The 16,812-nt window shown below is 35.9% G+C and overlaps 2 protein-coding genes across 2 annotated transcripts in view; both read left to right on the top strand.

Annotated features, from left to right (window-relative positions):
* Positions 1-16,812, top strand: part of LOC127676049 (ubiquitin-conjugating enzyme E2 pex4-like) — a 254,148-nt gene that overhangs the window by 45,543 nt on the left and 191,793 nt on the right. The gene's annotated exons all lie outside the window — the stretch shown is intronic.
* Positions 1-16,812, top strand: part of LOC127676048 (ankyrin repeat domain-containing protein 26-like) — a 68,352-nt gene that overhangs the window by 33,330 nt on the left and 18,210 nt on the right. The window contains exons 9-11 of the mRNA XM_052171971.1: positions 1,432-1,526; positions 4,527-4,653; positions 5,857-6,147. Of these exons, the coding sequence (XP_052027931.1) occupies positions 1,432-1,526; positions 4,527-4,653; positions 5,857-6,147 (513 nt within the window). The remainder of the gene's footprint in view (positions 1-1,431; positions 1,527-4,526; positions 4,654-5,856; positions 6,148-16,812) is intronic.

Genomic DNA, 16,812 nt, shown 5'->3' with positions numbered 1-16,812 from the left:
TGCATATCCCAACCATCACACTGTGAGTAAAGAACATCCTCCCCAAAGGTCCTCCAATGTCAGGAATAGAGTGAGTTACTGATGGGAAACAAGGGCTTGACCAGACCAGCAGAGCAAGTTTGCCATTCAAGAGGGTCATAGGATTCTTAGCCCCAAGTAGCATAGGGATGGGAATATGAATATTCTTTCTGCTGAGGGAGAGAGGCTATGCATGTATGTCCACAGATGATGAGGTGAAAAAGACAGACGGAAAGGTAAGAACACAGCAAAGTGAGGAGACGAGTTCTGCCTGTGACTCCTCTTAAGTGAGTGTCATAAGTCCTGGGAAGGTGAGTGTTGGAAGTTTGAAATATCTCCTTTTGATAATTGTTGGTGGCATTGAGTTCTTCAATGTGCATGGTAATGGTCTTGGAGACTTGGTAGGGTTGGAATACCAAAGGAAAGAGGAGTAATTATGACCATTAATTATAGTAGTTGTTACTATTGAAGGGTGTACTGAGGAAGTATGAGAGTTAGGGAAAGGAAGACAGAGTTCAGACTGGTACTGGCCATATCTTGGGTCATGGAAGAGTTCTATTAGAGACTCATAAGATCCTCCCAGGGATTGACTTCTACAGGTTAAAGATAGGAATGGATATTTACCTAGGGAAGAAATATAGAATTCTGGAACCACAGGATAGATTTCAGAGTACATGTGTGGACTCTATTTATGATAGTATGATGGAATGTTACTGTGGCAAGCATGGAAGATGACATTTCTAATAGCAGAAAAATGGTGAGTCCTGAGGGAGAGAGGGTTAGAGTGGGAAGAGTGGGGACTTCAACCTTGGAGGTGCTCTCAGAATCATAGACTGCAGGTGTATAGTAGACAGTAGAGAAACAAGGAGACCATTACTGAGGAAGAGCCAGAAGAAGAGTCCCAGAAAGAGGGCTACATTAGTGATCTAGGAAAAAAAAACCTTCCCATGTTTAACAAATAATATTTATAAATTTATATATCAGAAAAATGTCACAATGAAAATGTCACATAGCTGAGGTCTTCTATAAAGTGTTATCTGGGGGCCAAAGAGATGACTACGTGTGTAAGAGCACTTGCTGCTGTTGCAGAAACCTGGGTTAAGGTCCCAGCATCCATGTGTCAATGCCTAGTGTTTGGAACTCTAGCTCTTTTGGAAACTGGTAACATTTCCTCCTCAGATCTGGCAATAGGTAGGCCTAAGCCTACAAAAAATACAATCTTGCCAAACACCCAAATCCATAAGACAATTTTAAAAATTATTATTTTGAAATCTATGCTCACATGTATCAATTTCAGAAAATATGTTCTGAATTATCTAAGAATATTATGATTGGTAAATAATATTTCTAAGAAAGAAAAGTGGATCTCTACAGTTAAAATTGTATTCATATATTTTTTCAACGTCTGAAAAGGTTCAAGAAGAACAGTTTAAGTTGTACCTGTCACTGACACAGAGTTTGCATGAAATGAGAAGAAGAAATAGTGAACTAGAAGAAGAAATAGACAGGTATGACATTTATTTATCAAAGCATTCACCCACAACTAAAGAGTGATTTTACCAAAACCTAAATATAAATTCCTATCTTGTCTACAAGTTTATAATAAAACAAATAGTTCTATTTTTAAACTCATATAAGAAACCTACAACACAATTTCAAATTTTGGAAGAACAGTATTAATTACTAACATCTGTGATGATTTTGACCATAATAAGTGACAGTGAAAGCATTCTCTGGTGTCAACTGTAATCTTCCTAATATATTTTCAATTTCTACTTTGAAATATGCTTTTATTTTTTTCCTCCTACATTTCAGATATTAATACCCATATCTTGTTTGTGTGCTTGTTATAAAAGATCAAAATTTACATGGATAAAATTGGGTTTTCTTCTACTTTTAAATATTTAACCATGATATGTTATTCATGTGGTCTCATAAAAAGATATACTAATATTCCATGATCATAATCCATATACACATGAAATATAAACATTTTCAAACCTGAGTTTCCTTTAAGAAATTTACATGTATGTGTACATAAACTAACATACAGATTGATGTCTTATATTTTATATAGGAATTGTTCTATAGTATCAAACAGAGCTCAAAATCCAAAAATATTTAATTTTCATTTTAGGCCACTGACACGTCTTTTTATTTTAAGGCATCTATAAATTATATGTAATCATTAATTGTGCTGGTTGATTTTGTCAACTTGACACAATCCAGACATATCTGAGAAGCAAGAACCACAATTGAGAAAATGCCTCTATGAAGAATTGCTTATAAGAAACATGTGCAGATATTTTCTTAATGACCATGGAATGTGGGGTAACAAGATCATTGTGTATAGATTCCATCCCTGGCAGATGATTCTGGGGTGTAGGAGAAATCAGGTCAGGCAAAATATGAGCGGCAATCCATTAAGCAGCCTTCCTCTCTGGCCTCTGTGCTGCCTAGTTTTGTGAACCAAGTTATATTCATCTAAGAGAAGGGAGCCTCAATTGATAACTAATATATTGCTGAATAACTATAATACTCTATTACTTTTTGGAACATTGTCAAATGCCTGTGCATGCATAGCACAGGTGCATTCTAAGTTTACAACTTTTTGACATCCTGAATACAGAATCTTCAGGCTTAGAATGCCTCTCTCTCTCTCTATCTCTCTCCCTCCCTCCCTCGATTCCTTCCCCTCCCCCTCTCTCTCCTCTTTCCCTTGCTTCATCTCCCTCCCTTGCTGCCATGCTCCAGCCCTTTCTGTTTCTATTTGAATGAGTACACAGAATGATAGATAACATGAAAACTTTCAGACTTGTAATGCATGAAAGATGTCATTATTCTATCACCTGAAATAAAATCATACAAAATTTCTCGTAACTTTTGAGTCTCCCAACATGGCTGGCCTCTTTTGTTTTTATTTTTTATTTTAATTTTGATTTCTCTAAAGTGTGACTAGTGTTTTCCTGTGATTTAACATTCTGCATATGATATTGCATCTTCTGCATTTTGTGAAAACCACATTAGGAGGTTCTCTAGATTTCTTCTTAAAAAGTTGTATTAGTTACACATCTGGTGCTATGATAAATTTAATGACCAAAGAAAACTTAAGGAATAAACGGGCTGTGTTTACAGAGGGACAGATTCCACAGTAGTTGGGAAAGCAGCAAGCCTCTGCCTCCTGACGTTTCCATAACCTGCCCAAGCATCATCAGTAACTGGAGCCCAAGTGTCCAAACACTTCTCCTACAAAGGGCCATAGAATCTTTTCAAGTCTTTCCCCATATTTCTATATTTGATCCCCTATGTCTTAATGCACTGATTGTCCTCTTTTCTTTTCCCAATTATCCTTCAAAGGCTTTTATTGTCATCATTCTAAATTTTAATTTTGATTGGAATTCAACCAAGGTACTTACACACACCACACATACTTGGTACTACTATGTGGAATGAATCGTTGTTTATTTGCATGTGTTTGTGTGTCTTGAACATATGTATTCATTTGTGTGTATACATGATTTAAGCCTCTTCCCCATTCAGAGGTAATTAAGAAAATGTTCCCACAGGTATGTCTCTAGAATGGTATAATCAATAATTTTGTCAGTAAAGTTTCTTTCTTTTCAAATTAAACTTGTGTCTGTCAAGTTGATAATAATAAACAACACCAACAAAACAAAACAAAGTTAACCAAGAGAATAATAGTATCTAATTTCAGTTACCAGCATCTACCTTCAAGTAGCATCTAACTGCCTGTAACAACAACTTCTGAAGTATCAGTACTTGTACCTATGAGGATACTTGCATTCCTGTGTACGTATATACAGTGAGACAAAATCCACACATGCACACAAACACACAAACACACACTCACTCACACACACACACACACACACACATATACAAACAATCCTGAAAATTAAAAACAAAATTATAAGTAAATCATTTATTTTGATATATGAAAATATATGTTGACATATGATATTTATAACAATTCAGTTCCTGATTTCAATATTAATACTTTATTTACCATTTTTATTTCAACCATTTTATTTTATTTTTTCGAACTTTTTATTTTCAATTTTCTTTGTTTACATTCAAAATGATTTTCCTTTCCTGGTTCCCCCCTCTCCATAACTTCCCTAAGCCTTCTTCCCTCTGCCCATTCTCCTATCACCCCCTCCTACTTCTCTGTCCTGGTATTTATTTTAAAATTAAAAAATTAAAATTATTTCAATCTCATAATTTTAAAATAGTCACAGAATCACACTTTTGGTTATTATTAATTTTGCTTTAGTATTATAAACCATATTACTATTTATAATGTATTAAATGATTATAATTTAAAATCTTCAGTTACTAACCAGGCTTATTCTTATATCTGGAATGCAAATACTTGTAAAATACAGTCTGGAAGATCCAATGTTTAAAGCTAGATTTCATAAAAAACAACACAAATATACAAACATACAATGGTGATAATAGTTTACTTGTTTTGCATATTTGTCTAGGTATATGGATCTATGCACAATGATGGAGGAGGACTCAGATGCACATCAAAATGGAGAGTTTTCAGGTTATAATGCTTCAAGTACAAATCACTGCGAAGAGGATACGGTACTGAAACTAAGAGAGAAGGTGAATTTAAATTAATTTTTCAAATAAAAATTGCATCTAATTTAGTACAATGTAAATATAAAGAGTTTGCAAATTTTTGAAAACTTGAGCTCATATTCAAAAGAACTTTCCTTTTAGATTGAAAATGTGTCATATTTGTGTCTTGAAATTTCTATGCTGTTCTAAACCCATTTGGCATGTATGCCCCTGCCTAAATTTGAGTCACAGGAACCACGTCCCAGACTCTATATGTTCAGGAAAAACAATTTCATGTTAGTTTCCTCTATTGAACACAGTGTGGTTCAGGCTGCATTTTATTGATCTTAATTCAAGAAAAATATTTAAACTCATATGAAGATGTTATTGTGTATACCTTTAAACTTCAGAGATTTGAAGTACTTTATCAAAGATAAGTAATTGTTTAAATAATAGTCGGAATCTTTAACTTTCAAAAGTAGTTTGTATGTTTGAAAAAAATTCAGTCTAGAAGGAAATGAGATGGAGTTCTCCATAGAAGGAAGCAAGGAGAAGTAAACATTAGAAACTTTGAAAGAGAGAAAATGCATCCAATTTTTAAAATTAAAATAAAAGCTTGTATTTTCTTCATTTCTTGGAAGGGATATATTTTTTTTTCTTCATTTCTTGAAAGGGGCATATACTTTAGCTTTATTTTTCTCATTTTTCTATTTTTTTTGTTCATTTCACATGAGACTTCTAGTTAAATTCCTTTTATTATCTGTGAGGAAGAAATGTCTGTAGTTACTGACATGATGATTTGACAGTCATTCCAATATTAAATTAGTTAAAAGACATATGAGAACCTCACTTATGTACCTAATAATGTTTAGAGAGAGTTTTCCTGATCTGAAAACAGCTTATGGCTTCTCTCTCTCTCTCTCTCTCTCTCTCCCTCTCTCTCCATGTGTGTGTGTGTGTGTGTGTGTGTGTGTGTATGTGTTATATTTGTTGTATATATGAGTTTGTGTTGTTTGTTTGATTTGGTTGGATTTTTTAAATTTAAGTTTATCAATAATTCATTAATGTGTGAAGTGGAAAACCAGGTGTAAAGCCTGGGTTCATGCTGAAATTGTTGAAATTCATGGTGAATCCATGCCAAAATTCATGTTGAATTCAATTGGAATCATGCTGAAATTGCTATTAGTGTTATGTTAACTTTTTTTCTGCCTACTGCATTACTAGACAATATTAATTGTTTTCACTCAGCTTGAAAGTATGGAAACAAAACTACAACAAGAATTAATCCACTGCCAATGCAAGGAAGATGAAATTAATCTTTGGGAGCAGAAAATAGCAGAAAGGACAGCAGCCCGGGAGAGCCGTGAAGCGGAAGAGGGTAGAATAAAGCAGCTTGAAGAGAAAATACTCAGCCTCAAAGCCGATATGGACAAGAACATGGTAGAGCGAAGTGAGGTAGAAAATCATAAGAAAGCCATTGAAGAGCAAGCTAGGAGTCAACTCATGGAAAAAATAAACCAAGAGAACCAAGTCTTACGGGTAACTATAGTCATTTGTCCTGTGCTGTAATTCACTCCACCTCAAAATTCATATTCAATTCACTCCACCTCAAAATTCATATTCAATTATATTTTTTGTATGATTGTGTGTGTTTCTTCTGTGTTTCACAGCAGTTTCTTTTGTTGATTTCTGGAAAAAGAAGCCATACCCTTCTATTGATAATCCTGTTAGTTTTGACATTAATGCTAAAAGAATTCATCTTTCAGAATTCCAGTTTTCAATAGGAAATGTTGTGATTTATGAGATAGATTGAAACATGGTGGGAAAGAAAATCATTGTGATGTGGATATGATAATGTACTTCGGTTGTTTATAAGTTCCATGGCTTACTCTGAAATTATATTATTAATTTTTGAATTGCTATATGAATACCTCAGGGATGAGACTGTAGTGCTATGGTTGTATATCTCTTTGTCATCCACATGTCCCTGGGTTCTGACTACAGCACCACAGAAAGAAATTATTAAAACAATTCTGCTTAAATCCACTGGAAGTTGTTGATAAAGAATTTGAACTCCAACTCCTTTCTCTTTCATTTAACATATTCTCTGCCTTGTGGAGCCAAATGCAGAGAAAATTACACAATAATTTGTTGGATGATTAGGTTTTAAATAAGTGTTTCCTTTATTTGGAATATATACATTGATATTTGTAATTTAAACAGAATCTTTCTGTGAGTTGAAGTTATTTATTTAATTTCATCGTGGTAATTTCATCATGAATACAAGATTTTGATAACACCAACCACTCCTCCTAATACATTTGAAATTTCCTTGGTTGTCCTCCTTTAAAATGTTTCTTTTTAATATTCTTAAGGAACTAGCTGCCTCTGAGCAACAGAAAGATCAGGAAATTACATGATGTATCAGGATTACATCATGTCACTGGAGCATAGATATAAGGAAATTGAACTTGAGATTGTGGAAACAAAATCTCGTGCAATTTCTGTGAAAGCACAACGGAGAACATTTGAAGAAAAATATAGAGCAGAATTGCAACTTGAAGAACGATTGAAATATGAACTTGAAAAGTAAGTCAGACTTTGGAAGCCTAGTAAGCCAGTGCACTGAATTTAAACTCTAGTGAAATGACTCATGTGGCTATTAGAGCCTGAAAGAACATTACCTTCCCAAAATAATATCCATACGTGTACTTCCCTTTAAAACACTTGTGTAGGAGAGATAGCATTCCTCCACAGCTGTTGTAGGTTGGATACAACTTTCGTCCTGTCATTATTATTATTATTTTATTTAATATATTCTTCATTTACATGTCAAATGAACTGTTTCCTGGTTCCCCCCCGAAAACCCCCAGCCCATACTTCCCCCCTCTGCCTCCAAGAATATGACCTTACACCCAACCCACTCCCACCACCACACCCCATCCATTTCCCCTTACTGGGGCATCTATTGAGCCTTCACAGGACAAAGGACCGCTTTCCCCACAGATGCCCAATAAGGTATTCCTCTGCCACTCCTTTGGCTGGAGCCATGTGTACCCTTTGGTTGATGGCTTAGTCCCTGGGAGGCATCTCTTTGGCTGACATCATCAGTCTTCCTATAGGGCTGCAAACCCCTTCAGCTCCTCCAGTCTGCCCTCCAACTCCTCCATTGGGGACCACGTGCTCAGTCCAATGATTGCCATTACCACCTTCCTCTGTATTTGTAAGGCTCTGGCAGGGCCTCTCCAGAAACAACCATAACACTCTCCTTTCAGTATGCTCTTCTTTTCATCCATAATAGTTTTGGGGTTTTATGACTGTTTATAGGATGAATCCTGAGGTAGGACAGTCTCTGGGTGGCCTTTCCTTCATTCTCTGCTCCACACTTTGTCTCCATAATTGCTCCTGTGAGTATTTTCTTCCCTTTCTCAGAGGAACCAAAGCACCCCCACTTTTGGTCTTCCTTCTTGAGCTTCCTGTGGTCTGTGAATTGTAACTTGTTTATTTTGAGATTTTGGGCTAATATACTCTTATCAATGAGTGCATACCGTGTGTCTTCTTTTGTGATTGGGTTATCTCACTCAGGATGACACTTTCTAGTTCCATCCATTTCCCTAAGCATTTCATGAATTTATTGTTTTTAATTGCTGAATAGTACTTCATTGTGTCTATATGCCACAATGTCTGTATCCATTCTTCTGTTGAAGGACATCTGGGTTCTTTCCAGCTTCTGCCTATTATAAATAAGGCTGCTACGAACATAGTGGAACATGTATCTTTATTATATGTTGGAAGAGGATGTATCTTTATTATATGTTGGATAGCAAGGTCCTGATGTAGTACTATGTCTAATTTTCTGAGGAACCACCAAACTGATTTCCAGAATGGTTTTACCAGCTTGCAATCCTACTAGCAATGAAGAAGTGTTCCTCTTTCTCCACATCCTCTCCAGCATCTGCTGGCCCCAGGAGTTTTCATCTTAGCCATTCTGACTGGAGTGAGGTGGACTCTCAGTGTTCTTTTGATTTGCATTTCCCTGATGACAGAGTATGATGAACATTTCTTTAGAGCCATTCGAGTTTTCTCAGTTGAGATTTCTCTACTTAGCTCTGCACCCATTTTAGTAGAGTTATTTGACTCCCTAGAGTCTAACTTCTTGAGTTCTTTGTATATATTGGATATTAACCCTGTCCAAGATGTAGGAATGGTAAAGATCTTTTCCCAATCTGTTGGTTGCCATTTTGTCCTATTGACAGTGTCCTTTGCCTTACATAAGGTTTGTGGTTTTATGAGATCCCATTTGTTGATTCTTGTTCTTAGAGCATAAGCCATTGGTGTTCTATTCAGGAAAATTTCCCCTGTGCCCATGTGTTTAAGGTTCTTCTGCACTTTCTCCTCTATAAGCTTCAGTGTATCTTGGTTTTTTTTTTTTTGTATTTATTTATTTATTTTATTTTTTATTCGATATATTTTTTATTTACATTTCAAATGTTTTCTGCTTTTCTGGACCTCCACTCCCCGAAAGTCCCATAAGTCCCCTTCCTTCCCCCTGTTCTCCCACCCACCCCTTCCCACTTCCCGGTCTAGTTTTTCCCTATACTGCTTCACTGAGTCTTTCCAGAACAAGGGGCCACTCCTCCATTCTTCTTGTACTTCATTTGATGTGTGTATTATCTTTTGGGTATTCCCGTTTTCTAGGTTAATATCCACTTATTAGTGAGTGCATACCATGATTGATCTTTTGAGACTGGGTTACCTCACTTAGTATGATGTTCTTCAGCTCCATCCATTTGCCTAAGAATTTCATGAATTCATTGTTTCTAATGGCTGAATAGTACTCCATTGTGTATATATACAACATTTTTTTGCATCCTTTCTTCTGTTGAGGGATACCTGGGTTCTTTCCAGCTTCTGGCTATTATAAATAGGGCTGCTATTAACATAGTGGAGCATGTATCCTTATTTCATGCTGGGGAATCCTCTGGGTATATGCCCAGTATGAAGATCCTTGATCCACTTGGACTTGAGCTTTGTACAAGGAGGTAAGAATGGGTCAATTTGCATTTTTCTTTATGCTGACCTCCAGTTGATACAGCACCATTTGTTAAAAATGCTGTCTTTTTTCCACTGGATGTTTTTAGCTCCTTTGTTGAATATCAAGTGACTGTAGGTGTGTGGGTTCATATCTGGGACACTTTCTTCCCTTTCCATAATAAAAGTTTACTTGAGGTGTGGACATTCAGCTAAGTACATATGCATGTTGGTAATTTCTAATTGCTAATTCATACAGCTGTAATTTTGGAACTCTCCTCATCAAATGTTCACTTAAGTAGAAGTGTTTAAAGGAAGGTTATAATAGAAACACAAAGAACATAGCACACACCACAGAGTCTATTATTCTGGCTATTGGAATGTTATGTCTCTGTAATAGGAAATTTGTATGTTACCTGGAGGGACTCTGGTACATTAATGCTTTTCTAATTTACAAAAGGAACTATCCTTGCTGTTGACTTTAAGGTCTACTGCAGGTGTGAACAGAAATATAGATTATGAAGTTACTAAACATAATTGCTCATTCAGTATGAGAGGGAGGGCTGCATGAATGGCAAAAAGGGCAGGCCCCACAACTAATAACTCGACGAAGATCTTATAGTTTACCGGCCTCAGGGGTAGCCTGACTCACCAAATTCATGAAGGAAATGTTTCACTTTGCCATTTAATTCTATATCTGGAGTATATGTGTTTTATAAATTTATGCATATTTAAATGCCTATGAGTATGACACAAAAATGTATCAACCAACTAAACATTTCTTAACTTGTTACACTTTAAATACAGGGGCATCAACCATTTTTTAAGTACAACCCTTCTAGACAGCAGTAGATTTGGTTATAAAATTGTGCCTCTTTGCTTACCTGTTCAACCTCTCTGAAGCTCTTGAATCACCATAATTTAGGATAGTCCACATGATAAGTAGCTGGTTAGCACAAAACACAATGAATGACATTTTTGTAGTTTTTTTAATATTGATTTGTTCAGGCTTTTTTAATTTAATGTTTACTTATTCAGTTTATATCCTACTCACTGCTGCTCCCCACCTGTCATCCCTTCTCACAATCAATCCCTCCTTTCCCACTCTCCTTGACCTATGAGTGGATGGGGGCACACTGGCTTTCTGCCTCCCTGGCACTTCAAGGCTCTGCAGGGCTATGACCTTCCTTTTCTACTGGGACCAGACAAGGCAGCCCAGCTAGATGAATATATCCCAAGTATATAACATAGCTTTTGGGATAGATCCCGCTCCAGTTGTTCAGGACATACAAAATAACCAAGCTGCACATCTGCTACATATGTGTAGGGAGGCGCCCAGGTCCTGTTTGTTTAAATTATCTGGTTGGTGGTTCAGTCTCTGAGATTCCCAAAGGTCCACCCTAGTTGAATTGTTAGTATTACTATCCCCTTATGAGCTACAATCATTCCTTTTATTCTTTCTGAAGAGGCCCCAAATCCTTCCACTATTTGGCTGAAGGTGTGGGCATCTGTGGGTGTCAGTTGGCTATTGGAGCCTTATAATGCACAGCCATGCTAGATTGTAGCCTGCAAGTATAACAGAGTATCATTAATAATGTCAGGGTTTAGTGCTTGTCAATGGGATGCATTTCAAGTTGGGATAGTTATTGGTTAGCTGTTCTCTCAAACTCTGCTTCATCCACAGTCCCTCTATTTCTTGGAAAAAGAACAAGATTTCTCTCAAAAATTTTGTGAGTTGGTTGTGTCCCTATTGCCAGACTGAAGATCCTGCCTGGCCACAGGAGGCTGCCTAATAAGACTCCATATCCTAAATGTTGTGAGTCACTGCTAAGGACACCCCCATTGATTTAGGGCTCCTCCCCTACCCCATTTCTTTGTCTCTCCTGGAGATCCATCCTACCTTCCTGCTACCCAGTAATTTGCATTTTCCAGTAATTCTTATGGCAATCCTGACATCCCCTATCCCCCTCCACACTCCTCAACACACCAACCCCCTCTCTCCTTCAATTATTCTTTCCCACAATATTCCCTCTCTCTATCTATCTTCCACCACTACTCCATTCTTCCTTCTAAGTGAGTCTCAATCATCCTTGTTTGTGCCCTCTTTCTGCCTAGCCTCCTTGGATTTGTGGAATGCAGCATGAGTGTTCTTTATTTTATTGCAAATATTCAATTATACAATTATTTGTGTATACATACTGTTCGTGTCCTTTTGGGAATCTTGATATTCTCAAGATTCATCTCTACCTGAAAAATTCAAAATGTCTTTGGTTTTTATGGCAGAATAGTATTTCAGTTTTAGATATATCACATATTTTTTGTCCATTCTTAAGTTAAGGAACACCTAGGTTGTATCTAGTTTCTGGATATTACAAATTAAATTGTTATGAACATAGCTATGGAAGTGTATTTGTGGAATGGTGGAACATGTTTGGGTATATGCCTAGAAGTAGTAAATTTGGGTCTTGAGGTATTCCTAGTATTCGGAGCAACCACCGAATTGTTTTCCAGAGTGGTTGTACCAAGTCTTTTAGTAGATACCATGTAGCCATACTTTTGTTTCTATACCAACACCAGGCAGTTTTATCCTTATTGCTCTGCAGTACAGTTTGAGGTCACAGATATTGATTTCTTCTGAAGTTATTTTATTTTTCAAGATTGTGTTTACTAGCCTGAATTTATTATTTTCCATATGGAGTTGAGATTTGTTCTTTCAAGTTCCATAAAAATGCGATTTTTGATGAGAATTGCATTGAACCTGAAGACTGCTTGGTAAAATATCCATTTTCACAAAATTAAAGCTACCTATCCATGAGCATGGGAGATTCTTTTATCTCCTGATACCTTCATAAATTTCTTTCTACAGGCACTTTAATTTCTTGCCATACTGATCTTGAAGTTGCTTCATTAGAGAATTACACCAAGATATTTTATATTTTTGTGGTTATCACAAAGGGTGTTTTTCTTAATTTTTTTCTTGGCCCATTTATTCATTTTGTAAAGGAAGACTACTAATTGCTTTCAGTTTATTTTGTATCCATCTAATTTTCTGAAGTTGTTTATCAACAGGTGATGTTCTCTGGTAGAATTTGGGGGGTCAGTTATGTATAGAATCATATTTTCCAGTAAGAAGAATACTTTGACTTTTTCTTTTCTAACTTTAATCACCTTGATCTCTTTTTACTGTTTTATTGCTATGACTTGAACTTCAAGCACTGTATTGAATTGGTAAGGAAAGAGTGAGCAGCTTTTTCATGTTCCTGCCTTTCATCGAATTGCTTTAAGTTTCTCTCCCTGTATCCTGATGTTGGCTACTGGGTTGTTGTATATTTCTTTGAGAATGTTTAGGTATGTGTCATGTATCCCTGATATTCCTAATACTTTTAAAATAAAGGAGTGTTGTATTTTGTCAAAGACTTTTTCAGCATCTGATGAGATTATCATGCCATTTTTCCCAGTTTCTTTATATTGTGGTTTAACTTGATGGATTTTCATTTAGTGAACCCTTCCTGCATCTTTGGGATAAAGCCTATTTGATCATAATGGGTGATGGTTGTGATGTGTTCCTCAGTTAAATTTAGAAGTAATATATAGAGTATTTTTGCACCAATATTCATAATAGAAATGGGTTTGAAGTCCTTTTGCTTTGTTGAGTCTTTGTGTGGTTTAGGTATCAGGCTGACTGTGGCCTCATAGAATAAGTTTGACAGTGTTCCTTTTGCTTCTCTTTTGTGGACTGTTTGAGGAGTATTGGGGTTAGCTATGCCTTGAAAATCAGCTGTAATTATGCATAAAAATCATGATTTCATTCCATTTCTTTGTTTGTTTTGGGAGACTCTTGAAGAATGCTTCTATTTCCTTAATTTTCATAGGATTATTTAGATAGTTAACATGATCTTTATTTAAGCCCTAAGTGGTATTTGTCTGGGCAATCAGCCACTTAGTTTAGATTTTAATTTTGTGTAGTACAGGTGTTTAAGTAGGAGCTTATGATTGTTTGAATTTCCTCAGTTTCTGTTATGTATTTATTTTTTACCACTGATTTTTTTTTTAATTTTGGTACTGTCTCTCTGCCTTTAAATACTTCAGATAAGGATTTGTTATTTTGCTGATATTCTCAACAAACCAGATATAGTTTTTGTTGAATCATTGTATTATTCTCTTTGTTTCAAATTCATTTATTTTAACATTGAGTTTGACTATTTCCTGCCATCTACGCCACTTTGGTGTGTTTGCTTCCTTTTCTTCTCCATCTTTCAAGTGTGCTATTAAGATATTAGTATGTGATGTCTACATTTTTTAATGAAGGCATTTAGTATTATGGGCTTTCCTCTTAGCACTACCCTCATTTTGCCCTATATGATTGGATATGTTGTGCCTCTATTTTTACTGAATTCTGGGAAGTCTTTAATTTTCTTTCTTTTTCTTCCCTGACAAAGTGATTGTTGGGTAGAGAGTTCTTCTCTTTCCATGAATATTTGGTCTTTCTCATCTTTCTATTGTTGACGTCCAGCCTTAATCCATGGGGAGCTCATAAGTTTCAAGTGTTTAGTTCAATCTTCTTGAATCTGTTGAGGCTTGCTTTCTGCTTGATTATATTATCAATTTTGGAGAAGGTTCTGTGAAGTGCTGGGATTAAAATATATCCTTTTGTGTTTTGGAGAAAGGTTCTGTAGATGGCTGTTAGATTCAGTTGTTTCCTATTATCATCTGTTAATTTCATGATTTCTGTGTCTAATTTCTGTCTTGGTGACCTTTCCATACCTGAGATTGGGGTTTTGAAGTCTCCCACTATTAATGTGTGGGGTTTGATGTGATATGTAAGCTTCAGCAGTGTTTGTTTTATACATGTATGTACTCATGTGTTTGGGGCATAGCTGTTCAGAAGTGATATATCTTCTTGGTAGATTTTTTTCTTTCATTAGTGTAAAGTGTTCTTCTCTGTCTCTTCGATTAATTTTGGTTGGGAGTCTATTTTACTTCATATTATAATTGATGCTCCAGTACTCTTTTTAAGTATGTTTTCTTGGAAAACTTTGTTACAGCCCTTTACTCTGAGATAATGTTTGCCATTATTGCTGAGATTAGTTTATTGTATGCAACATTGTGATGGATCCTAATTTGCATCACTTTTTAAAGCTTTTTTTTAGCTATTGAGGAAATTCTTCCATTGATATTGAGAGGAATTAATGACCAGTTGTTGGGATTTTCTTTTATTTGCTGGCTTGTAATTATTTATTTTCTCTGTGTGTTCTTGATTGTAGGTATCGTTCTTGCGTGAAAATTTTTCTTCTTGTATTTTTTTTGTAGGACTGAATTTGTAGATAAATATAGTTTCAATTTGTATTTGCCTGCAAACATCTTTTTTCCTCTGTCTATAGTGATTGAGAGGTTTGCTGAGTAGAAAAGTCTAGGTAGGAGTATTTGTGACATTGCAAGATATGTCACTGTGCCCTTCTACTGCTTTTAGAATTTCTGTTGAGAAGTCTTGTGTGAATATAATAGGTATGCTTCTGTATATTATCTGACCTCTTTACCTTGGGAAATTTAGTATTCTTTTTTTTTCAATAAATTTTCTGTTTTGATTATTCTGTGTTGGTAGGATGTTCATTTCTGGTCCAGTGTATTTGGTGTTCTATAGGTTTGCTTTATAGGTTGTTTCTCCTTCTTTAGATTGAGAAAGTGTTTTGTTATTTTGTTCAGAATATTTTCAGGGCCTTGAAGGTGAGACTCTTCTTCTTCTTCTATTCCAATTATTCTTAAGTTAGGTCATTTAATGATATCACAGATTTCCAGGATATTTTGTGTCAGGAACTTTTTAGATTTACCATTTTTTGACAGATTTATTTCTTGTATTGTAGCTTCTATGCCTGAGATTCTTTCTTCCATCTCCTGTATTCTTTTAGTTATGCTTGCATCCATTGTTCCTTTTCTCTTCCCCAGGTTTTCCAACTCCAGGATTCCATCAGTTTGTGTTTTCTTTATTGCTTCTATTTCGGCTTCCTGGTCTTTCATGGTTTTATTTATTTCTTTCACCTGTTTATTTGTATTACTCTGTATATTTTTAAAGGATTTATTTGTTTCCACTTTAAAGACCTCTACCTGTTGGGCTTATGTCCTGTATTTCTTCACAGGATTTATTAATTTCCTCTTTAAAGTCCTGTATCATTTCTATAAGATTGAATGAAAGGCCATTTTCTTGTGCTTAAGTTGTAATAAGATATCCTAGGCTTGCTCTAGAAGTTTATCTGTGCTCCGAAGGTGTCATATTGGCCTGACTTTTTAAATTATGTTCTTTTTCGGACGTGTTTCCATCTGTATGACTTTGGTCCTTTGATGTATCTTTTATAGTAGGTATGGCGGGGGGATCTTAAATACAATGGTCCTCCTATGGCAGGCCTCTGAACGATATCCTTAGATTGTGTGGTAATAGATCTGAAGGTCTCTGTGGTTAAGTAGCTGCAGACCTATTGAAGGTTGAAAGAGAGAATAGGGGGAGAATGGAGGTTCCGCTGGGACATCTGGCTGCTCAGAGCAGCTGGGCTTGCTACAGAGGACTCAGAAAGCAGGGAAGATGGGTTGGTGACTGGAAGCTTACCTGTGTGTTTCAGGCTCAGCAGAAGAAGATGGGCAGACAAGGAGAAGGAGAGTGGAGGTCCAGCTGGAATATGAGGCTGCTCAGGATGTTTAGACATTTTTTGTCTTATTGATTTTTGCCTGTATTTTTTGATTTCTGATTTTGTGAATATGTGTGTGTGTGTGCTTCTTGGTCTCTTTTGCTTCTTGCCAGTCACAAAGAAATACAAAGAAAAGGCATGGAGTTGGGTTTGTAGGGAGGGGGTAAAACCTTGGAGAATTTGACAGAGGTGAAAATTATGATCAGATTGTAATGCTTTTTAATAAAAAAAATAAAGTTATGTATCACATATCATTGTTATACACTTAAATTATAAATAGAATAATCGCCAGGTAGTGCCCAAGTAGCACTCTGGGAGGCAGAGGCAGGTAGATTTCTGAGTTTGAGGCCAGCCTGGTCTACAGAGTGAGTTCCAGGACATCCAGGGCTATGCAGAGAAACCCTGTCTCAAAAAACCAAAAAAAAGTGATAAATGGAATAATCATGTTAAGTTTTCTAAAATTTTCTGTACATCTATGAACACCAAAATTAATCAT

This window comes from Apodemus sylvaticus, assembly GCF_947179515.1.
Source record: "Apodemus sylvaticus chromosome 5 unlocalized genomic scaffold, mApoSyl1.1 SUPER_5_unloc_1, whole genome shotgun sequence".
Classification (NCBI taxonomy): Eukaryota; Metazoa; Chordata; class Mammalia; order Rodentia; family Muridae; genus Apodemus; species Apodemus sylvaticus.
This window is presented reverse-complemented; position numbering and strand designations above follow the sequence as displayed.